Source organism: Eretmochelys imbricata, chromosome 24 (genome assembly GCF_965152235.1).
Source record: "Eretmochelys imbricata isolate rEreImb1 chromosome 24, rEreImb1.hap1, whole genome shotgun sequence".
NCBI classification, from domain to species: domain Eukaryota; kingdom Metazoa; phylum Chordata; order Testudines; family Cheloniidae; genus Eretmochelys; species Eretmochelys imbricata.
Genome location: NC_135595.1, coordinates 11,091,523 through 11,114,182, shown reverse-complemented (window position 1 = coordinate 11,114,182; position 22,660 = coordinate 11,091,523). Strand labels below are relative to the sequence as shown.

Below are 22,660 nucleotides of genomic sequence, written 5' to 3'. Positions count from 1 at the left end.
AGGGCTTACAGTGCTGGGGTGGCTGTGCCAGCAGCAGGGGGCACAGCGGTGGGACGGTGTCAGCCCAAGGCTTGAGAAGGGCATGGGTGGAGGGGGACAAGCGGCTGAGATGCTGCATGGACTGGGGCCCTGGAAGGGAGAGAGGGGAGCCCCTAGGGTTCCTGCCTAGGCTGGGAGGGACTTGGTGCCTCTCTTAATTTTTTTTGGGGGGGTGGGGGGGCACACCATGGGCTCCCAGTCCCTGGAGCTCCTCTCTGCTATCCCCCCTGGGGAATGCCACCCCCTCCGGCTCTGGCTCACTCGTTCCTTTCTCCCTACCCAGCCCTCATCTCCCGTCAATCCCAGCCACCTTCTGCTACCGCCTCTTGCTCACAGCTGTGCCCCGCTGGCGGCCTCTCCCCAATCCCTAGCGCCCCCAGGGCCCTCCCTCCCCACACCTTGGCACCCAGCCACACCCACTGTGCTCAAGGTGGGAGTCCCCACTGTTTGCAGTGGGGGGAGGAAGGGTCCCCATTGTTCGCAGTGGGGGCAGGGGCCTGCATTCTTCCCAGTCCAGGGTGGGGAGTCCCCATTTTTCTCAATGGGGGAGAGGGGTCTCCATTGTTCCCAGTCAGGGGGGAGTCCCCATTGTTCGCAGTAGGAGAGGAGGGGTCTCCATTGTTCCCAGTTGGGGAGGGGAAGGGAGTCCCCATTGTTCCCAGTGGGGGGTGGGGGTTTCCCATTGTTCTCATTGGGGGACAGGGGGTCGCCATTGTTCGCAGTGGAGGATGGGGGTCTCCACTGTTCCCAGTCGGGGGGGTCCCCCTTGTTTATAGTGGAGGAGGGGTTTCCATTGTTCCCAGTCGGGGTGGGGGGGAGTCCCCATTGTTCGCATCGCGAGCGGGTTCTCCAGGGAGCCGGGCGCCAACACACCCTGTGCTCGCTACGTGGGGCTCAGAACAGGAGCTCCCCACCCGACCGGAACAGATCAAACCCTGGCTTCTGCTCCCACACAGGGCCTGGATATTCCCTCCTTCCCCCCCCCAACCTCTGTCCATGGCCCCAGGCAACACCAGCCCAGGGGAGGGGTCACCAGCTGCCTCCGGCCCCCATGCTGCCTAAGAAAATCCTGGAGGGAAAGGTGACCTTGTCCCGCTCCCCAATCCTGGCCCCAGACCCCCTCCCCTGCCTGACCCCAGAGGGACCCCGGAAATTGGGTGGGGCCTGACCTGTTTAGCTGCAAGTCAGGCCTAGTCTCATGGGATTGGGGGCACCCTGCAGCACTCCCCATAGCCTAGGGCCTTTCCCCCTCCTGGCCTGGCCATAGGCCCTGTTCCCCCACCAGCCTTGCCTGCCCCTCGTGGTCCTGGGCCCACTCTCCCCACTTGGCTCTGATACCCGCCCCCATTTGGCTTTAGGGCCCTTCTCCTCCCCCTGCCTGGCTCTGGACCCCTTCCTGACCCTCTCCTTGGCTCTGCAGCCCTGCCCCCGATTTGGCCCTGAGCCTCTGACTGTCCCGGTCAGGGTCCCTGGGGAATGGGCCGGGGTTGATGGGAAGCCCCTTAGGATGGTGGGTGCTCAAGAGCAGACCCCATCGTGCCAGCAGTCGGATTGGCCTGGGCTGATGGGCAGTTATGCCTGACTGGTGCTGAATTCCAGCCCAGGACTCTCCCAGGGCTGCCCCCATGCTGGCCTCCGGCCCGAGGCCCCCAAGAGGCACTGTCCATCCTAGGGCCCATGGCCCCTTCATGGCTTTGTGAGGATGGCACCAGGATCCTGCTGTGCCGACATCATGGCTATAAGAGGATGCCCTGCTTTCCCAGACAGGAGCTTGGCATGTGGGTGCAGCTGGGTCTGGGGAGCCCCTTGTCCCCCGAAACCAGGTACATAGAACGTGCAAAATACCAACAGCCCACACTGGGCTGGGCAGGAGCAAGCAAACACGGGGCTGTGCTGACAGAGGGGGGATGGGGGACTGTGGGGATGGGGCAGGAGAGCTGCTCAGGGGCTGGGGTCCTTTTTCCGTTTCTGGAAGCGGCGGAACTTGCCCTGGATAGCAAGCGCGGCCTTCTCAGTCTCGGGAGCGTTCAGGTCGATGTCTATCTCCTCCTCCTCCTCCTCCACCTTCTTGGCGTTCCCGGCTTTGGCTGCAGGGAGAACCAGCTGGCAGTCACCCCTGCGACTCCGCAGGGGCCCACACCGCTCAGGGCAGCAAGGGGTGCTAGCCTGCAACTCCTGCCAGCATCCAGCCCCCCACAGGACCAGCCCCCCACTGCCCAGGATCCCCCAAAACTCTGGGTGCAATAGAAAGTACCCCACCCCTCTCCCATGGGCTTTGCCTCCCCTATCAGCATCCTTGATTTTGCTCAGTTAATGCTGATGAATGCCAAGTAATGCACATTGGGAAAGTCAACGTATACACTGGCGGGGTCTAAATTAGCTACTTCCACCCCCAAACGAGGTCTTGGCATCCCCTCAGACAGTTCTCTGGAAATGTCCACTCCACGTGCAGCAGCATTCCCGTGGCTAGGGAGGTTGGGACCTACCGCAGCCAGGCTGCTCCCAGGAGGTTAGAGAGGCATCGTGGGCCAGGTGATAGCTTTTCTTGCACCCACTTCTGCTGGCGAAAGAGACAAGCTGCCAGCTCCACAGAGCTCTTCTTCAGGGCTGGGAAAGGTCCTAGGAGCTCGGCTTTCCTCTCTCCCCAGCAGCAGTGGGTCCAACAACAGATATTACCTCAGCCCCCTTGTCTCTCTAGAAAAGGGACAGAAAATATCTGAACGCCACTACCGCAATCCAGGGGGTCCCCACACTTGAATACTCTGTCCAGTTCCAGTCACCCCATCTCCACAAGGAAATAGTGCAACTGGGAAAGGTTCAGAGAAGGGCAGCAAAGGTGACCAAGGGTCTGGAACGGTTTCCAGCTGAGGAGAGACTACAAAGATTAGCACTGTTCAGCTCAGTAAAGAGACAACTAAGGGGGACCTGATAGAGTCTATAAAATCTGACTGCTCTCTAGGAAAGTGTTATTTTACTCCTTCACACAATGAACAGGCAGAAGGTTTTATACAAACGAGGGAACAACACACAACTAACCTGTGGAACTCATTGCCAGGGGATGTTGTGACAGCCAGAAGTATAGCTGGACTTCAAAAAGAACTGGCTAAGATCCTGGAGGATAGGTCCATCAATGGCTAGAAGCCCACACGGTCGGGGACACAACCCTTTGCTTGGGGCGACCCAACCCCCTGACTGCCAGAAGGGGAAGATGGGGTGGATCACTCAATAATTGCCCTGTTCTGTGCATACCCCCTGAAGTTCTGGTACTGGCCATGTGTACAGACAGGAAACTGGGCTAGATGGACCACGGTGTCATCCAGTATGGCCGTTCTCACTGTCCCCCAGGAGAGGCACTCCAGTCCCCCAACCCAACCTTTTCCAGCAGCTGCCTGTCCCAGAGGGCGTGGGCAGTGTCCCCCTCCCAGGCTCCTGGATGTGTAGGGGAGAGGCCCAGCGGGGACCCAGGACACAGCCATGGCCCCAGCAGCCAGGGATGGCGTGGCATGCAGGCCGGGTGAAGGGAAGCTGGGGGCAGCTCCCCATGGTGTGTGGGGGAGGGCATGCTGCAGGCTGGCACAGAGAGGAGAGAGAGTGCAAAAATGGCAGCTACATGCCCCACACATAGGCGCCGACTTCTACTGGCGTCGGTGGGAGTTCGATCCCACTCTGCCCCTGGCTCAACCCCGCCCCCTCCCACCCCTGCCCTGCCCCCATTCCAACCCCTTCCCCAAAGTCCCTGCCCCAACTCCACTCCCTCCCTGCCCCTATTGGACTCCTTCCCCAAATCCCCACCCCGGCCCCACCTCCTCCCCTGAGCGCTCCGCATTCCCACTCCTCCCCCCTCCCTCTTGGAGCTTGTTACACTGCAAAACAGCTGTTTGGCGGTGGCAAGCGCTGGGAGGTAGGCAGAGGAGTGGGGACCTGGCGCACTCAGGGGAGGAGGCGGTGGTGGGGTGTGGTAGGGAGGGGAGGGGAGCTTGACTGCCAGTGGGTGCAGAGCACCCACCAATTTTTCCCTCAATGGTCATGTGCTTGTCACAGCGATTTCCCTGTGCGGCGCTGAGGGCCCGGGTCAGGCTTGGCATTCTGCGTGCCCCTCGTTAGTGCCAAGCACTTAACGAGGTGCAACGGTGGTGGGGCAGCTCAGCACTCAGAGGCTGCAGCCAGGAAAGAGGGTTCTTCCCCAGGGTGAAAGAAAACCAGGGGAGACCCGGGGCTGTAAGTCCCCCCTTTCCATCCCGCCTGTGCCTGCCTCCAGTCCAAGCCGGGTGCAGCTGGCAGGGAGGCTGCGCTGGTGCCAACCTACAGCATGTGCCCACTGGATGGCAAATGGACTCAGTGTTCCCCATGGCAAGTGCACGGAGTCAGGGGGAGGGGACGACTCTGCCCCTTTGCCCCATGGTTGGATCTGCTAGGCACGTGCCATGAAGGGCAGGGCCATGCTCTGCTGAGCTCTCATGCCACCAGTACCAATGCCCGGGCAGGGCTGGTGAGGGGCAGTGACTTGGCTCGCTTAGATGAGAGAGCAGTAAGACCGGCTGATCCCTGTCCCGCTGCCGCACCATGGGGAGCTGCTCGCTGGCTCCCTGCAGACGCGGGCTGGGGAAGCCAGGGGCAGCTCTGTCTCCCCACAGGGAACGGGAGTCCCTGCACAACTACGCTGGGAATTAGCTTCCTCTTTCAAACCAGCTTTGCCCCAGGCCAATCAGATGAGAGTCCTGGGGTGTTTGCAGGGGGGTGTCCCTCTTTCTGCTGTATTGGATCCCCTGAGCCCTGCCTCTGGAAACACCCTGTGACATTGCACTCTATATGATTTTATGAAAATATGCTAATGAGTGTGAATATAATGTAACTGGAATATGTTTCATACAAAAGGTCTCTTGTAAGGTATCATTACAAAGCTTATAATCCACTGAGTGTGGTCATCCTATTTGTGTGTATGTATCTTTTTGTATCTGAAACTAGAAATATGAAACATAACTGATGCCCTATTGTAATTATGCAAAGGGTGGTCCATTAACTGTGGTTTGGAATCTCGATGGCTCCCATCAATCAGGACAATTGACTGGATGGCTCTGGTTGCAGGCAGGCCTTCCTGTGAGTCAGGATCTGAGGAATGAAGGCTTTGGGGTCTCGCAGTGCCATGTGATCATGTCACCTGAACTGGAATCCATCTTTAACCTGGTGCTTTTCCATTGAGAAGGAGGAGTGGGAACCCAGAGAGGGAAAAAGGATTCCTGCCTTATGCAAAGGATATATAAGGGAGTAGAACAGAATAAAGGGGGCTGCAGCCAGGAGAAATCCCCTAGCTACCCCCTGAGCTGGAACAAAGACTGTCAGGGGAAAGGATTGTTCTCAGACTAGGAAGGCGTCCAGTCTGTGATAGAAGCTGATTGAAACATCTGTGGGTGAGGTTTTATCTGTATTCAGTTTTCTTATTGTACTAGGCTTAGACTTGTGTGTTTTATTTTATTTTGCTTGGTAATTCACTTTGTTCTGTCTGTTATCACTTGGAACCACTTAAATCCTACTTTTTGTATTTAATAAAATCACTTTTTACTTATGAATTAACCCAGAGTATGTATTCATACCAGGGGAGGGGGGCAAACAGCTGTGCATATCTCTCTCTCAGTGTTATAGAGGGCAAACAATTTAAGAGTTTACCCTGAATAAGCTTTATACAGGGTAAAACAGATTTATTTGGGGTTTGGACCCCACTGGGAGTTGGACATCTGAGAGTTAGAGACAGGAACACTTCTTAAGCTGTTTTCAGTTAAGCCTGCAGCTGTTTGGGGATATGGTTCAGACCTGGGTCTGGGTGTGCAGCAGGCTAGCGGGTCTGGCTCAAACAGGCAGGGCACTGAAGTCCCAAGCTGCCAGAGGGAAAATGGGCTCAGAGGTAGTCTCAGCCCACCAGGTGGCAATTCTTAAGGGGGTTTCTATAACCCAACCCCTCACACACCCGCTGGGGCACAGGGCTTGAGGGATGGGAGCAGCCAGAGGAGCTGAAAGCCTGTGTGGGTCTATGCAGTTTGGCTGCACATGCCGTGGTGTGGGGACATAGCATTCAGTGGCAGCCGTGCAGCGCTGAGCTGCGCTGAGGGACACCATGGCACGGGAAGGAGGGCAAGGCGACTCCCACGTGGAGCTGGACGGGTCCAAGCACAGCTCCAAAGTTGTTGCTCTGCGAATTTCCTTAGTCTTGGAGAAAGCATTTGTCAGAGCCCTGCCCCGGGGGAAGCCACCAGATTGTTACATCCACTTATGGGGTCTGTGCCAGGGCAGAGTCCTACCAGTGAGTTTCTAAGCCCTGCCAAGGCCTGCACTTTACAAGGGCGGGGCATCATCTCACCCCCAAGGGCGGTTAACTTCTGCCCAGTGCTTCTCAGCGCCCAGGTGACCGCAGGGCTGATAGGTTTTGGAGGCCTGACCTCGAACAGCTGCTCCCCTGAAATGAAACCGGTTCTGTCCCCAGCTAGGTGCCCTGGGCCAGTCCCTGACGTAGACACACCAGCGTAGAGCAGTCAAGGTGACGCCCAGCCATGGTGCCAGCGACATGGACCCAGGAATGGGAGAGGGCGCATAGTAACTAGCGCTGGATGTAAGTTGTTCATACACCGCACTGCCCCCCTGCTCCCCCCGGGGCCTGGGCACAGCGGCAAGCTCTCCGCCAACCCCCCCATGAGCTGCGGCAGGGCGGCCTCTTCACTCACCTTTCTCCTCGCTGCCGGGAGCCTGGCTGGGGGCTGGGGACTCATTGGAGCGGAGCTGCAAGAGGATAGAAGGCGCCTGTTAGCACATACTGTGCACAGCCAGGCTCTCCGGCACCCTGGCACTACCCGCCCTGGCACACAGCTGCCATGGCTGCCTGCCAGCAGCCCACACCAGGGGGCTTGGGGTAACAGCTGTTGGGAGAGGGGGCGTGGATCATGCAGCCAGCAAAGAGGGACTGGCACAGGCGGGGAGGGGACCATGGATCACAGCCTGTGGGGGGCCACCCCTGTCTCTGTGTTTTCTAATCAGAACCTGGGAGCTCCCTGCCTCTGCTGTGATAATCTTCTAGCAGTCCTGGTCGTGGAGGGCCTCACCCCACGTGTGCCTGGAGGACCCTGCTGGCTTGCCCAAGCAGCAGAGTCTGTGCACACCCAGCAGCCGGACATACTGTGCAGCTGAGGTGCAAACTGGGACCTGCCCCATCAGCTCCCCCTACGCAGCCACTCGAATAGCGGGACCAATAGGCAGCATCCTCCAGGCCAGGCAGGTAGCGGGAAGACAGTCCCAGCTGTGGCAGTAGGGGGCGCACTGAGCCAGTCCCAGCCGAGCGCGCCCCCTGGCTGTGCCGGTAGGGGGCGCACTGAGCCAGTCCCAGCCAGGAGCGTCCCCTGGCTGTGCCGGTAGGGGGCGCACTGAGCCAGTCCCAGCCAGGAGCGTCCCCTGGCTGTGCCGGTAGGGGGCGCACTGAGCCAGTCCCAGCCGAGCGCGCCCCCTGGCTGTGCCGGTAGGGGGCGCACTGAGCCAGTCCCAGCCAGGAGCGTCCCCTGGCTGTGCCGGTAGGGGGCGCACTGAGCCAGTCCCAGCCAGGAGCGTCCCCTGGCTGTGCCGGTAGGGGGCGCACTGAGCCAGTCCCAGCCGAGCGCGCCCCCTGGCTGTGCCGGTAGGGGGCGCACTGAGCCAGTCCCAGCCGAGCGCGCCCCCTGGCTGTGCCGGTAGGGGGCGCACTGAGCCAGTCCCAGCCAGGAGCGTCCCCTGGCTGTGCCGGTAGGGGGCGCACTGAGCCAGTCCCAGCCGAGCGCGCCCCCTGGCTGTGCCGGTAGGGGGCGCACTGAGCCAGTCCCAGCCAGGAGCGTCCCCTGGCTGTGCCGGTAGGGGGCGCACTGAGCCAGTCCCAGCCAGGAGCGTCCCCTGGCTGTGCCGGTAGGGGGCGCACTGAGCCAGTCCCAGCCGAGCGCGCCCCCTGGCTGTGCCGGTAGGGGGCGCACTGAGCCAGTCCCAGCCGAGCGCGCCCCCTGGCTGTGCCGGTAGGGAGCGCACTGAGCCAGTCCCAGCCGAGCGCGCCCCCTGGCTGTGCCGGTAGGGGGCGCACTGAGCCAGTCCCAGCCGAGCGCGCCCCCTGGCTGTGCCGGTAGGGGGCGCACTGAGCCAGTCCCAGCCAGGAGCGTCCCCTGGCTGTGCCGGTAGGGAGCGCACTGAGCCAGTCCCAGCCAGGAGCGTCCCCTGGCTGTGCCGGTAGGGAGCGCAGTGAGCCAGTCCCAGCCGAGCGCGCCCCCTGGCTGTGCCGGTAGGGAGCGCACTGAGCCAGTCCCAGCCGAGCGCCCCCTGGCTGTGCCGGTAGGGAGCGCACTGAGCCAGTCCCAGCCGAGCGCCCCCTGGCTGTGCCGGTAGGGGGCGCACTGAGCCAGTCCCAGCCGAGCGCCCCCTGGCTGTGCCGGTAGGGGGCACATCGAGTCAGTCACCTCCATCCGATGAAGTGAGCTGTAGCTCACGAAAGCTTACACTCAAATAAATTGGTTAGTCTCTAAGGTGCCACAAGTCCTCCTTTTCTTTTTATGTGAAACTCTGTTATATAGCACACTCGCGCCTCCCCTCCCCCCCGACTGCTCCATCTGGCAGGCAGTTGGGATCCTAGGGGCTCAGCCAGGGAGGCAGCTCTGCCCACTACACGCCTCAACAGCAACTCCCAGGAGTCCTGCAGAGACCTGTCACGCATTCCAGAAGGGATCATTGTGTTCATCTAGTCTAACCCCCTGGGTAACCCAGGCCAGAGACCTGCCCCCAGCTAATTCCTAGAGCAGAGCTGTTAGAGAAACATCCCATCTCGATTTTAAACTGACCAGTGACAGAGAATCCACTGCAACCCTCAGTCACTTGTTCCAATGGTTAATTACCGTTCCTTCCAGTCCGGATTGGACAGAGTGCAGATCAGGCCCATCCACTTAGTTTAACAGGGTCTATTTTATATAAACCCATGTTGATTTGCATTAATTACATTACCCTCCTTCAGTTCTTTATTAACGGAGTCTGGGTATCAGCCACTCCAGCATGTTGCTGAGGATTGCTGTCAGGCCTATAATTATTTGGGTCATCCTATTTGCCCTTTTTAAAAACTGGCACAACATTAGCTTTCTTCCAGTTGTCTGGAATTTCCCCAGTGCTCCAAGACTTACTGAAAATCAACATTAACAGTCCAGTGAGTTCCTCAGCCAGCTCTTTGAAAACTCTTGGATGCAAATTATCTGGACCCTGCTGCTTTAAAACTGTCTAATTTTAGTGGCTGCTGTTCAGGCCTTGCCCCAGGCAGAGTGCTTCAGGATTTGCGCTGGCAGGGATATCAGCTGCACCATGGATCTTCCACGGATGCTGCTGAACCCAGACAGACCCTGTGCCCAGTGCTTAATTTGTGCCAGGGCTCAGCCACATCACCTCTGGGCTTGGCAGTTCATAGCCCTGGCACCTCTGGGCTTGCTACGTCAGGTATGAAAGTTAAAAAAAAAAAAAAATGCTTGAGCCCCGGCCCTTCTTTCATTACACATTAAACATGGTCCTCTGGCTCCCAGCCTGTGGCACGACACAGAGGCTCCCTAAGGCCTGGCTTGGAGAGAGCAGTCCCAGCAGGGCTCTAGGCCCCAGCTCAGCCTTTCTGTGCTTCCCCCCCCACACATGGCCCATGTGGTCAGCCAGAGTGTTATGGCACTGCTATAGTTTTAACCCATTGCCTCTTGTCCTGCCCTCCGTGACAAGAGAGCAAATTTTCTCCATCTTTTTTATGACAGCCTTTCAAGTATTTGAATGCCTCTATCATATTCCCCCTTAATCTCCTTTTCCAAACTAAACATAGCCAGTTCCTTCAGTCTTTGCTCAGATGGCCTGCATTCCCTCCCTCTGATCATCTTTGTCGCTTGCCTCTGGATCCTTGCCAGCTTTTCTACATCCTTTCTATACAGGGGTGACCAACTCAAAACTGGACTCACTACTCCAGTAGAGGCCTAACCAGCGCGGAGTCGAGCAGTTCTATCACTTCCCGTGACTTGCAGGCTTTGCTTCTGTTAATGCAAACTAAAATTACATTTGCTTTTTTTGCAACAGCATCGCATTGTTGACTCATGTTGAATTTGTGATCCACCACCACAACTCTCAGATCCTGCTCAGCAGTGCTGCTGCCAAGCCAGGCATCCCCCAGGCTGTATTTGTGCATTTGGTTTTCCTTCCCTAAGTGTAACACCTGACATTGGTCTTTGTTAAATTTCATTCTCTTGTCTATAGCCCAGTTCTCCAATTTATCAAGATCCCTCTGCATTTTAGCTCTAGCCTCATAAGCGTTTGCCACCCCTGCCAGCTTAGTCTCATCTGCAAATTTGATCAGTGTGCTCTGTATTCCTACAACCAGGTCATTAATACAGATGTTAAACACCAGATCCAGAACAGACCCCTGTGGAACCCCGCTTGAGAGCTCCCTCCCATCTGACACCATTCCGGTAATAGCTGTGCTTTGTTTGCAGTCGCTTAACCAATTATGTATCCTCTTAATGGTAGTTCCGCCGAGCCCACATTTCTCCCGTTTACTTCTGAGAATATCACGTGGGACTGTCACCAGCGCTTCTGAGGTCCAGGTATGTTACTTCTACTGCGTTCCCCCATCCACCCTGTGTGGAAAGCTCTGGGGAGGAGGTGGCCCCACTGCCAAGAGACTCACACACACATACAGGGCCGGTGCGAACTAGGCGGTCACCTAGGGCACCAAGTGGTTGGTGGTGGTGGAGGTGGAGGAGAGGTGAGCTGGGTCAGGGGGGCGCGGGGAGGGCCGCCTGCAGCAAGTACTGGGGTGGGGTGGCGCCCAGGGAAACCGCTTCCTGCCCCAGCTCACCTCTGCTCCTCCTCCTCCCCTGAGCACTGCCCCACTCTGCTTCTCTCCCTCCCAGGCTTGCGCGCCAAACAGCTGATTGGCGCCGCGAGGTGGGAGAAGTGGAGCGTGCTCAGGGAGGAGGCAGAGCAGAGGTGAGCTGCGGCGGGGAGCTGCTGCACACGACTCCCCAGGCCGAAGGGTGGGGGCGGCGGAGAGCTGCCGCGGGGGGGCTCCTGAGCCGAGGGGAGGGGGCGGTGGGGAGAGCTGCCCCAGGGCAGTGAGGTGGGGGGGCGGTGCAATGTGGAAGTTTCGCCTAGGGCATGAAATCTCCTTGCACCAGCCCTGCGTGCACACACACACACCATTCACAAAAACAGCTTCTCTGGGATACATAACACCAGTGACAGAGCCAGAAAGAGTGGATGGTCCCATGCACCTCAGTGAGGGGCTCTCTCCCAATCCCCACAGGAGGCACTGGGTGAGGCCAGAGGCAGGAGAACAGTGGCCCCCAGCAGGCCACCCTGGCTACCATCCCTGGAGGCAGGGAGGCCCTGTTGCTGCTCCTAGGGGCCTATATGGCAGCCCCTCCCCCTGACACCGAATGGGGCCATGGAGCTGGGCCCTGGGATCCAGAGTGTCTGGAGCAGAGGGACAGGGACGGGTGGGGTGTGAGCAGAGAGAGCTGCCGGGGGCTGATGGAGAGAGAGGAGACCAAATCGGCAGGGACATGATCCACAGCCATGCCCAAGAGCAGCGGGCAGCAGTAGCCTGGGGCTGTGGGCCTCCCCTTCCCTGGGGGCTCCTCCCACTCTGCCTGAGACCTGGGCTCCTGCCCTGCCCTACATCAGACACAAGCTTCTCCTGCTAGGGCCCCAAGCTGCTTGCACTGTGTTTACCAGCCTGGTCACTGCCCTCCTCCCAGGACCTGATGTTGCAGCCCCCTGGCCCCGCCCCACGCCCCAGGATGGGATGCTTCAGTGCCCCCAGCCCACCCCAGGATGGGATGCTGCAGCCTGGGCCTCCCCCCCGGCAGGATGCTGTGTGGCTACAGCAGCTGGTTGTTTATTGCTCCCCTGGGGGGGGGGGGGGGTTATGATAAATGAAGCTGTTAACTCCCACTGTGCAAATGCCAGTGGAGGCAGAGCCAGAGCACAGCCCTGCGTGCAGCACACAGGGTCAGGGCTGGGGGAGCTGCACCAGGGCAGGGAGAAGAGTGGGGGCACATGGCCCACATGGTCAGAGTGGGGGGAGCCACCCCTGGTGCAGGGAGAGGGGCTCACAGTGGAAGGAGATGCCCCAGGGCAGGCTGCCTCTGTCTGCAGCTCATCCCCCCCACTAAAGGCTGGGGAAGGATCCATCCCGCCTCTCCCTTGTGGCTGACAGGGCTGCCCTGCCTGGGACCGAACCGCTTGCAGGACCAGGGCTGGAAGGGTGGGAGGTGAAATGAGGACGGGGATTAGCTGGAGTCCTGGCATCCTGCCCCAGGGGAAGGCTGGGGCTATGGGTGAGGCTGTGGGGAGGGGTACCCTCTCCCCCACTGCTCTGCCTGGAGCCCAGTGCTTGGGCTCCGCATGCAGGGCCAGGCCAGGCCCCGCTCCCCGCCCCCCCATCCCCCTCTCCAGCTCCATTCACCAGGCTCATTTCTAACCCGCTTAGCTATCTCTCTATTGGCTTTGATCTCATTAGAAGCCCGGCTCCCACCTGCCCCACACAGCTTTGGTCACATACCCAGTCACGTGGCAGGAGGTCCGTCTCTGGCTGTTGATCCACCCCCCCACCCGGCCTTGCTCTTGGGAGCACTGACATCACAGCAACCCTCTGATTTCTAAGAGTGCTTAAACCTGCCCTGTGCACCCCTGGGAGCCTGCCCATCCCCCTTTCAGCTCCCCAGAGTGGCACTAGGGTCCCTACATTACCGTCACTGAATGCAAAAGTCTACACTGCTCCCCGCAGTGCCCTCTGCAGGGAGGGGTGGGTGCTGCTGCCTTCTCCCATGAGTTGAGGGAGAGAGTGGCTCCCCTTTGTTTTCAGGGCACGTCCTCCCCCCCTGCCCCAGAAAGCGCTCATGAAGGAGTTTGGTTCCACTCCATTGTGACTCTCCCCGGGGCACAAGCTGGCAGCTCCATGCAGCAAACCAGCTCTTTGTTGCCTGTGACAGGCTCCCATTACTCACGCAGCCCCTTGCTGAGATAACTATCAGCCTCTGCACAGCCTGGGGCTCGACTCCACTCCCCTGCCCCACGGCCCAGCGCGGGGGACAGCTGCACCCCAGCACTAGGCGGCACTGGAGCCCTCCCCGCAGGCCGGGCTGCTGTGCATTCGCTGCTCCTGGTCCTGCCAGGGAGCAGGGTGGGGTCTGCATGGGGCTCTTACCCCTGGCCAGGGGGTCGTGGAGCAGCACAGCCCCGATGGGCCCCCACTGGCAGCAACAGCCCTGCCTGGGCAGCTGTGGGGATCCCAGCCAGGCTCAGCTACCTGAGCTAAGGGACCACACCTGTTAGCGCTAACTGGAGCGCCTCTCACCCCAGAGGGGCCTGAGCAATACAGGGGCATCGTGTGGGGCCATCCAGGTATATTACTGTGCTACGCACAGCCCCCCCCGACTGAGACCAGGGTCCCCCCTGGCATCACATAGACACACCCCTGCCCTAGCTGTGGGTGTCCCAAGGCACGAGACACCCTACCTGCCAAGATCAGGGCCTCTTAGGACACCAGGCCCTGCACAAACACCCAGCGAGAGCCTGTCCCTGTGCTGAAGAGCTCAGAGGCCAATAGACTAAACAGACCTGGGGCCGTTCCCCCCCCCGTGATACAGCTGAGACAGTGGGGAAGGCGCTGCCCCAGGTCACACTGAAGGCCCAGGTCTCCCACATGCCCATGTGGTGCTGTATCCATTGGAGAACACTGCCGGCCACAGGTGCCACAGACCAGTGGTCCCAGAGATGGGCACCGTGCGCCACATGCATTGCTATCCCTTGGCGAAACCCCCTTCCTGACCGCTGGCTACCCCTGCCCTGAAACCTGTGGCAAATGAGCTCTGCTGTCCCTGCAGCCCCCAGCCCAGCCCCCCACGGCATGGATGGATCCAGTGCAGAATTTTCCCCATGCCCGGGGCGGCGGGGGTTGGTTCGCCCCGTGACCACGTGAGATGAGCCCAAGCAGACCCAGTGCTCAGCCTAGTTCCCAGGGACTTGCCTCAGTAGCCCACAGGGAAAGGGCAGGAGCTTGGCCTGTAACGGAGAACCTCGGAGGCAGAGCCAGCCCTGGAGAAGCGCAGCTGAGCTGGGCAGGCTAGCCAGAGGCGGGACGAGCAGAGGAGTCAGCGATGCTGCTCCGGGGCGTAAGAGCCCCCCTCGGCAGCGTACCTGGGCTGCCCCAGAAAAAGGGGTCCAACCCTGATGGAAGTCGCAGAGCCCTGAGCTGCTGTGAGCACATGTAAGGGCTGAACGACTGTAACAACCCTTTGCCCAGCTCTGAAGCCTGCCCTGACACGGCCCCAGGGTCCAGACATCAAAGCTGCCCTTATATGGGAAAAGGGCCCATGCGTGGCACAGTGGATGCAGCATCCAAGACAAACAGTCCCAGGGAGAAGGGGAGGCCAAGAGGGATGGGGCAGGGGTCCCTCCGCTCTGCTGACGAGCACAGCGGAGAGCCCAGACCTCGAGATGCAGGGGTGTCAGCCTCCTCCCCCTGGGCACCATGCCCATTGCTCCCTGCAGGCTGGGGAAGCTCGACCAATAAGCCGCTCAGCATGAGAAAATCCCCCCTCCCAGGACAGGCTTCCTAATTACCCTAAAAGCCAGAGTGCACCAAGCTGCCAGCTGCTGACAGATAACCAACCCCCCCCCAGCACCTGGCTCCCCACTCCAGGATCCCAGCACTGCATGGCTGGCTCTTCATTATCCCCCTAGCTTCCCCCTCCCGCCCCACTCCAACCTGTCACTCACTGGGCCGGGTTTCACCTCCCCTGGCCCGGATCAGCCTCGCAGCGCTGCCCCCAGGTGCTCCCAGCTCAGATGTATTTTTCCGCATGACGGATTGCTGCAGTTAGAGGCTGCCAGTCCCCCCTCCCCCCCACGTGCAGCACAGCCGGCTTCCCCTGCGCTGGGGACATGCTCTGCTACCTGCCTGGGATTTTCCATCTCAGACTCAGCTCAGTCACAGAACTGTTGTCTGGAGCCATTTGTTCTAGGTGATTAAAGACAGCTGTGTGCTTCCCAGTGCGCCTACTACACCAGGCATGCAGTGAGCTCTGCTAGGCCTGGAGTAGCCAGGAGCTCCCCACATGACCAGTGCTCCTGCCCCACCCCCTACAGCAGCCCCTGCTGGGGGAGAGCTGAGTCTGTCCAGGCAGCCTCCCCCGCAGGCAGGGCCTGGGAACAGGAAGCCCCCGCCCCGGAGTTTGCAGCTGCCCGTCACTGATGCTCACACCATCAGGGCCCTGGCCCCTGCTCCAAAGCCCGGGCCCTGCCACTTGAACCAGAGGAGAACTCGCTACGCACCTGCTTCGACAAAGCAGAGTGCCATTGCCTACAAATGCCTTGTGCCCAGCAGAGCATGCAGAAGGGGTATTGCCCTGGCAGACAGGAGGGGCACTGGCTTTGGGCACCCCACAATGCCCTCCTATTGCACCCTTGCCAGACTGGGTGCTGCGGGGCTGAGCCAGGGCCAGTGGGCTCATGCCAGGGGCTCACATCCTGCAACAGGCAGCGTCTTACCCCGCTTGTCTAACCCCCTGCCCAGGCCCAATACAAACCCACTTCGGCACCAGCCCCTGGCTGGTGACCGCACACCACAGAGAAGTTCTGAGTCCTCAGCCAGGGGCAATGGGAACAGACTTGCCAGCCAACATCAGCCCGCAGCTAGAAATGGGCCTCAGGAGCCCCAAGCACCATGCTCTTGCCCTAATCACGAGACGACATTCCCTCCCTTCCTGATCTGAACAGGGCTTGACCACAGCTAGCCAGGATGAGCAAGGGCTTGCCAAGGGCTTTTCATCCCTGTTCATGGGGTACTGCAGGGAGCAGGGCAGGAGTGCTGGCGGGGGGGGGCTCCAGGCTACGCCAGTCCCAGCCTTTCCCAGCAGGGGGCAGCGTAAGGGGTGGGGCAGGGGACAATGTCTGTACAGTGTCTCTCCAGTGACAGCCCCAAGAGAGACCAGTGCTGATCAGCATGCAGGACACCACCCCAAACGAGGAGGAAGGTGGTGTGGGAGCAGCAGTGGCTGGCAGTGTTGGGGGAGCCTTTGAACCCCCTTTGTGAGCCCAGCATGGGGGGAGACAGCAACTGTGCATGTGCTGGTTGCCATGGAGATGAGCTCCAGCAGGTAACACCTGGGGCCCCCTCCACTCCTCTCACCAGGGCCTGTATGGGCAGCCCCCTCCCCCCACATGCTCTGTGAAGCCTGGAGAGCCCACCAGTGCTGGGGGGCACCGGGCACTGGAGTCTGAATCTCAGCACTGGATCCAGAGCCATTCCCTGCTGCTCTGCCAGCTCCCAACACTACAGTTCCTGCTCAGCCAGCCCTTCAGACCAGCCCTGCCTGCCCTCCACCCATGTCAGCTGGATCCCTGGGGCATGAGCAGGGGCTCTGCACAACATCCTTCCCCCCACCCCACACCCCGGCCCCACACTGCTGGGCTGTTGCTATGCACTTCTTGGCTGCTCCACCACAGAGGCAGCTGCGTGCCCATGGTGCTACAGTATGGACAGAGCTGTTGGGACGTAGCATCCCACCCAAAGGCCCCCTCGTCAGTGCTGTAACACTGCCCCAGCCACCCAGCGTGGTCACTAGGCCACTCAGAACTTCACACAGTGGCAGTGACGGAGCACCTGTCCTGCTGTCCCAACAGGAGCCAAGGGAGCATCTCTGGCAGCAGCAAGTGGTGCAGGGCCTATGACACACAAGGGATGGTTCTGATTCCATCCATGGCCAGACCCAGATACATGCCACTTCAGGCCCACCAAAGTGAAGTCCTCAGGCTTCGAGTTCAGAGACACCCATCGCCCCAGACTCAGCCCGATGCAAGCTGGCAGAGCCGTTACTGGATCCATTCCCGGCACGTCTTCAACGCCACGCCGAGGCCCAGGCAGCACCAGGGCTGCATCGTCAGCAACTCGGCCAGCAGGAGAGAGACCGGCCCCAGCCACAGAGCTCAAGGCTGGAACCATTGAATCCAGTTGGCCCCACGTCTCAGGCTGCTTCACCCCTGGAGGTCAGCTCAGGACTTTCCCCAAATAGCTGGGACAGTTGGGAGATTCTCTTTCCTCTGTCCCAGCAAGTGCCTGCCAGCACTCGCGGTAGAGGAGCAAGCCTACGGGTGTGCCCATCCTGGAGAGTCCATAGGGGAGAGGACAGACAACCCGTCAGAACCAGGGACACCACCACAGGGGAAGAATGAGCCAATCACAGCCAGAGTGCGAGACTCCTCTGAGGGAGCGACACTCAGCCCCATGGGGAGCTGCTCAGAGCCCCAGGCACATGCTGTGCTTCCCTGCACTGGGTCTCCCACAGCTTATGGCAGCTTTGGCACCTATGGAGGCGGCTGAGCTGAGCCACAAAGGGGGCAGGAGGCACCGGGCAAGCTCCACCGCTGGCCCGTAATCCCAACCCTCAGCCCCACTCTGCTTGCCTTCCACACCTCCTTCTCTGCCACTGCCCCACACTCCTGACCCACAGTGCCTAGCCTGGGACTCTACACCCACAGCCCCATGGACTCCTCCAATGAAGGCTGCTGGCTCAGCCATGGCAGAGCAGTTAATGGGGCAGAACAGGTGAGCTGCGGAGGAACATGGCATTCAAACAGGGTTCAAAAAAGAACTAGATAAGTTCCTGGAGGATAGGTCCATCAATGGTTATTAGCCAGGATGGGCAGGGATGGTATCCCTAGCCTCTGTTTGCCAGAAGCTGGGAATGGATGACAGGGGATGGATCACTTGATGATTACCTGTTCTGTTCATCCCCTTTGAGGCATCTGGCATTGGCCACTGCCGTAAGACCGGATACTGGGCTAGATGGACCTTCAGTTTGACCCAGTGTGGCCGTTCTTATGTTCTTCCTCCTTGCGCCATCCCAGAGCAGCAGCTCCCCCAGACACACACTGCCTCAGACAGGAGGAGGGAGGCCCCACCTGTTCCCTTCAGGGCTGTGGCTGTGATCAGAGCAGCTGTGGTCCAGAAGCAAGTGGGGCCAGGAGGCACATGGTATGGCAGGGTTCACCCATCAAGCCGTGGGGACCATGCTCTGAGCAACCCAGGGATCAGCAGGTTAGCGTTGGGGGGGGGGGGAGCATCCCATCTGTGAGGAAGGGGGTGTCTGCCCTGTAGCAGCGAGTGGGAGGAGCTGGAATTGCTGGGGTCAGAGCTGGAGCCCATCTGTAGCCAGGAGACATATCATGTGACTGGGGCCTCTGATCAGGGGGATCTCTGTGATTGGGAGACCTACATAGGCAGTTGCTCCAAACCCAGCCCTCCAGTGCCCTCACCCCCCCCCCCCCCATGCACACACACCTCTCCCTCACCACACCACACCCCTGCCAGGGCCTCCCCTTGGGCAATGCCAGCTCCTGCACATGTTACCACTGCCCTCTCTTAGATGGGCTCAGCCCTGCCAACCCAGGTCACCAGCTCTGCACTGCTAATGGTTGATGGGGATTCTCCTGCTCAGACGTCAGGGCCTGGGCTTTTGGAGCAGGGTGGTGGCGCTCTGGGCCCGTCTCACTGTCCCGCACAGCTCACAGGCAGGGCGCACGTACAGGCAGCTGGGAAGTCCCTGTGGCCAACACATGAAAGAAAACCCCTGAGACACAGGAGGAAGAGAGTGAACTTGCTGCCCACCCACAGCACCTGCCATGCAGGGCATGGTGGGGAGTCAGAGTTTCTTGGGCAAAGCTTCAGCTTGCAGGGAGGCACCGCGCCCCACCCCCCAGCAGAGAAGGAGCAGCCCAGCAAGGGAGCTCACACAGTGCAAGGGACAGAGAACCCAGGTGTCCTAACAACCCTTGCTTGAGCCCCTCCCTGCTGCATGACCATGCAGGGACCGGCCCCAGGGTCAGCCTGGAGGGATCCAGGCATTTTGGGACACCCCTGTTTTTTTCTAGCCAGCTGTCAGAGGCAGGAGTGCTCCGTCCCCCAGGAGGCGCCGTTGTGCTGCTCCCTCCTTTACAGCGACAGGTACCTGGGATTTGGTGAACACACAGCCGGGAAGCAGCCTGTGGCCACTTGAGGAGCTGTTGCTAGTGGGGCTGGAGCAGGCAGCTGGTGAAGGAGAGCCTGGCGCATTGGGGTCAGGTAGTGCAAGTGGGTCAGGCAGACTTTGGCACCAGAGAATCAGCCAAGCAGCCACCCTCTGCCCCACATGCTATGAGGCCCAGGGGGATCCACACTGCAGCCACACTTCGTTCCACCTCTGCATCACCTCACAGGCTCAAAGCTGCAACTTGACTTCAGCAGGACCCTACACAAGCTTCCTATAGGAAAAGCTTAATACCCTTGTGTGACGAAGTGAGACTGTTCTTAATGTTTCCTCTGAATAGTGTGGGGGTGCCTCAGTTTCCCCTATGCAGTTCTTAAATATCTAGGTGGTGGGGTAACGGTGTATGATCATTGCAGAGCCCTAGAGAGCAGGTGGGTGCAGGGGTCTGGACACAGACAATGGCTGACACCCTGTTTCCTGTCAACTGATGGCCTGGGCCCTTCCCCCCTGCAAGGTGAGAGCTAAAGGGTTGGAGAACAAAGGAATCAGGTGACCTCCTGGCCCAGGAAAGGGGAAAGCTCAGAGGAGGAGGGGCTGGAGGGAGTTTCAGTCTGGGGCTGTCTGGGACATGGAGTGAAGTGCAGACGTGGTTGTCTGGCTAGCTGCCCCCCATAAGGGACCCAGCTGAGGGGTCCTGGTCTCTGCACCTACAAGCTTTGTTTTAGACCATGTTCCTGTCGTCTAATAAACCTCTGTTTTACTGGCTGGCTGAGAGTCTGACTGCAAAGTTGGGGTGCAGGACCCTCTGGCTTCCCCAGGAGCCCCGCCTGAGCGGACTCGCTGTGGGAAGCGCACGGAAGGGCAGAGGATGCTGAATGCTCCAAGGTCAGACCCAGGAAGGTGGAAGCTGTGTGAGCTTTGTGTCGTGAAGACAGGCTGCTCACAGGAAGGCAACTTCCCCAGAGTCCTGACTGGCTTCATGGGGAGCAGTTCCAGAGCATTGCCCAGGGACTCCGTGACACCTTGTCTGCAAAGAGCTTCTGGGGGTTCCATGCCAACAGGCAGAGCTGGGTCAGAAAGCCCAACCCTGGGGCTTGCACTCCAGGTGCATGTCTCTCTCTCCATCTGTCCATCCCTATCCCTTCCTCTGACAGTCTCCCTTTAGAGACGCACCACAGCCTGGAACTCTCACTTCGTGTTTTGTTGCCTCATCTCCACAGAGAGAAGCTCTGAGAACAGAGCCAGGAACAGACTCAGACCCGCTTCCATTCAGGGCCCCGGAGACCCGGTGTCACTGCAGGGTGCTCTTTGCCAGGCCCTCCGGCTGTGCCTGGGTCATGACGGCTCCCAAAACCACTGGCACTAACTGGCTGCACTTGCTGCCCAGGGCTGTATGAGCCATGCAGACAGAAGCCTCCTCTGCCCCTAGGACAGGATGCAGGGATCCTGAGCACTGACCACCTGCTCTCGCCTCCCCAGGGGAGGGAGCCCCGTGCCCCATCAAGGCCCCTCTCTCTGTATCTTCCTATCACCTGCACATTTACCTGCCCCTCGCCTGGCGCAGCGTCGCAGGGCGGAGGCCGGCCAGCCCAGGGCTGCCTCTGCAGTTACTGCCCTCAAGGGAGCCCTGCAGAGTGACGTCAGCCTTATGTTCACCCCACAACAAGTGTCAGCCCAGCAGTGTTCAGCTGCGGCTGGGAGAGCCCAGCTGGGGTGGGTCCAGGTTAGGGTGCCAGGGCATCCCCAGCAGCTCCGGGCTGGTGCTAAACTTCGACTTAAGCTGGAGTGGAGCTGTCCCAAGAGTGACCAAGCCTGGGACCAGCAGGACTTTCACATTGAGCACCAGAGCCATGCACACAGAGCCCAGGGCCGGCTCCACCTGGACCAAGCACTCCGGTCGCCAGGATACCACTAATCACACTTGCCGCTGTGTAGGTGGGGGAGGGGCGTTACCTGCCGAGGGTGTAGCTGGGATGGGAGGTCACCTCCCCCCTTGCATCCCCACCACATGCAGCGTTGCCTAGTCAGGCAGGTGGACTCGGGACACACAGGCTTTGGGTGCTGGATTCCCCTGGCCCCCAGCCACCCACAGGGACTCATCCATCAGGGGACAGAGCCCAGGCAGTGATGGGAGGGGCACCCCAGGGTCTCAGAAGGGCTGCCCTCTGCCCAGCCGGTTTCTGACTGCTCCACGTCCAGCCATATGATCAGCAGCCTTTCCCCAGGGCTTCGCTGTCACCAGGTAGGGAAGACCTGGGGCCAGCCACCCCCCAGTGCCCACCTCTATTCCCCCTAGGGCACACTCAGCCCCTGCAAGGGGGCAGAGACACCAGCTAGGGAGGATCCTGTCTCCAATGGTGGGGCCAGAGCCCCAGAGCCACGGGGCTCGTTGATGGTGATGCTAAGGGGGTCGGGGCTGAGCCGGGGGGCCCAGCCCTCTGGAAGCGGCTCCCCCACCCCCTCGACCAGCCAGGGGTGAAGGGGTCACCAGCCCCCGACGCCAGCATCTCTCGAGCCAACCCACGGAGCTGAGCGCGGGTGCCCGTTGGGGGACAGAGGGTCCCCCGGGTTCCCCGCAGCCCCTCCGCCCGTCGCCCGGCCCAGACCCTCACCTGGCTCATGGCGCTGCGCGGGGCGGGCCTGGCGGAGACGCTGCGCGACGATCGCGGCTCCGCGGGTCTAGAGCCGGCTGAGACCTCGCCGCCTTTATAGCATATGGCCGGACCCCGCGCGGCGCCCGACTGACAGCCCCGGGCAGCCAATGGGGGAGCGCAGCGCTCTGCTGCATTTCCAAACTAGGCTAAGGCGGGCCGAGAGTAAACAGGAGCCGGGAGGAAGGGGGGCTGGGGACCGAGAGGGGGCTGCGCTGCGTCCAGGTAGCTGGGGGGTGGGCGGGGGGTCTGAGTTGTGTCCAGGCAGCTCATGGGGGTGGGCAGGGGTCTGGGCTGTGTCCAGACAGCTGGGGGGGGGTCTGGGCTGTGTCCAGGCAGCTGGGGAGAGGCTGAGAACTGGGGGGGGGGCTGTGTCCAGGCAACTGGGGGGGTGAGCAGGGCGTCTGGGCTGTGTCCAGGCAGCTGGGGAGAGGCTGAGAACTGTGGGGTAGGGGGCTGCGTCCAGGCAGGGGGTCTGGGCTGTGTCTAGGCAGCTGGTGGGGGAGTGGGCAGGGGGTCTGGGCTGTGTCTAGGCAGCTGGGGAGAGGCTGAGAACTGGGGAAGGGGCTGTGTCCGGGCAGCTGGGGAGAGGCTGAGAACTGTGAGGTGGGGGGCTGTGTCCAGGCAGGTGGGGGAAGGGGGCTGGGGATGGGAGGGAGCGGCTGCGCCCGGGCAGCGGGAGGGGGGAACGGAGCGGGGCTGCCCAGGCAGGTGCCTCTCGGCTGGGTCAGCCCTCCCCACTCCCCTCTCCATAGACGGCCCGAGCTCCCATTCCCGGGCTGTGGCCGTGCCCTGTCCCCGCACGGGATCCCTTCCCCTGGGCTGCGGCCGGGCTGCCCCCAGCACAGCCCTCGGGCTCCCGAGAGCTCAAGCTCCGGAGCGACCCAGCTGGGGGGCTCCGGGAGCGGCTGTCGCAGTTACATAACCCTTGGGTAC

General features: G+C 60.5%; 1 protein-coding gene across 1 annotated transcript; it reads right to left on the bottom strand.

The window, feature by feature from the left end:
• Positions 1–1,980: 1,980 nt before the first annotated feature.
• Positions 1,981–21,694, bottom strand: PCP4L1 (Purkinje cell protein 4 like 1). The gene is made up of 3 exons (XM_077841630.1): positions 21,686–21,694; positions 6,753–6,828; positions 1,981–2,126 (listed from the first exon to the last, which is right to left on the bottom strand). The coding sequence occupies exons 1-3, from the start codon at positions 21,692–21,694 to the stop codon at positions 1,981–1,983; spliced, it is 231 nt and encodes a 76-aa protein (XP_077697756.1).
• Positions 21,695–22,660: the final 966 nt, after the last annotated feature.

Bases quoted from the DNA above. Each gene is read 5' to 3' on its own strand.
- PCP4L1 (XM_077841630.1), bottom strand. The intron at 2,127-6,752 runs GTGAGTGAAGAG...TTCTCCCTGCAG, and splicing joins TCCCGGCAGCGAGGAGAAAG to CCAAAGCCGGGAACGCCAAG.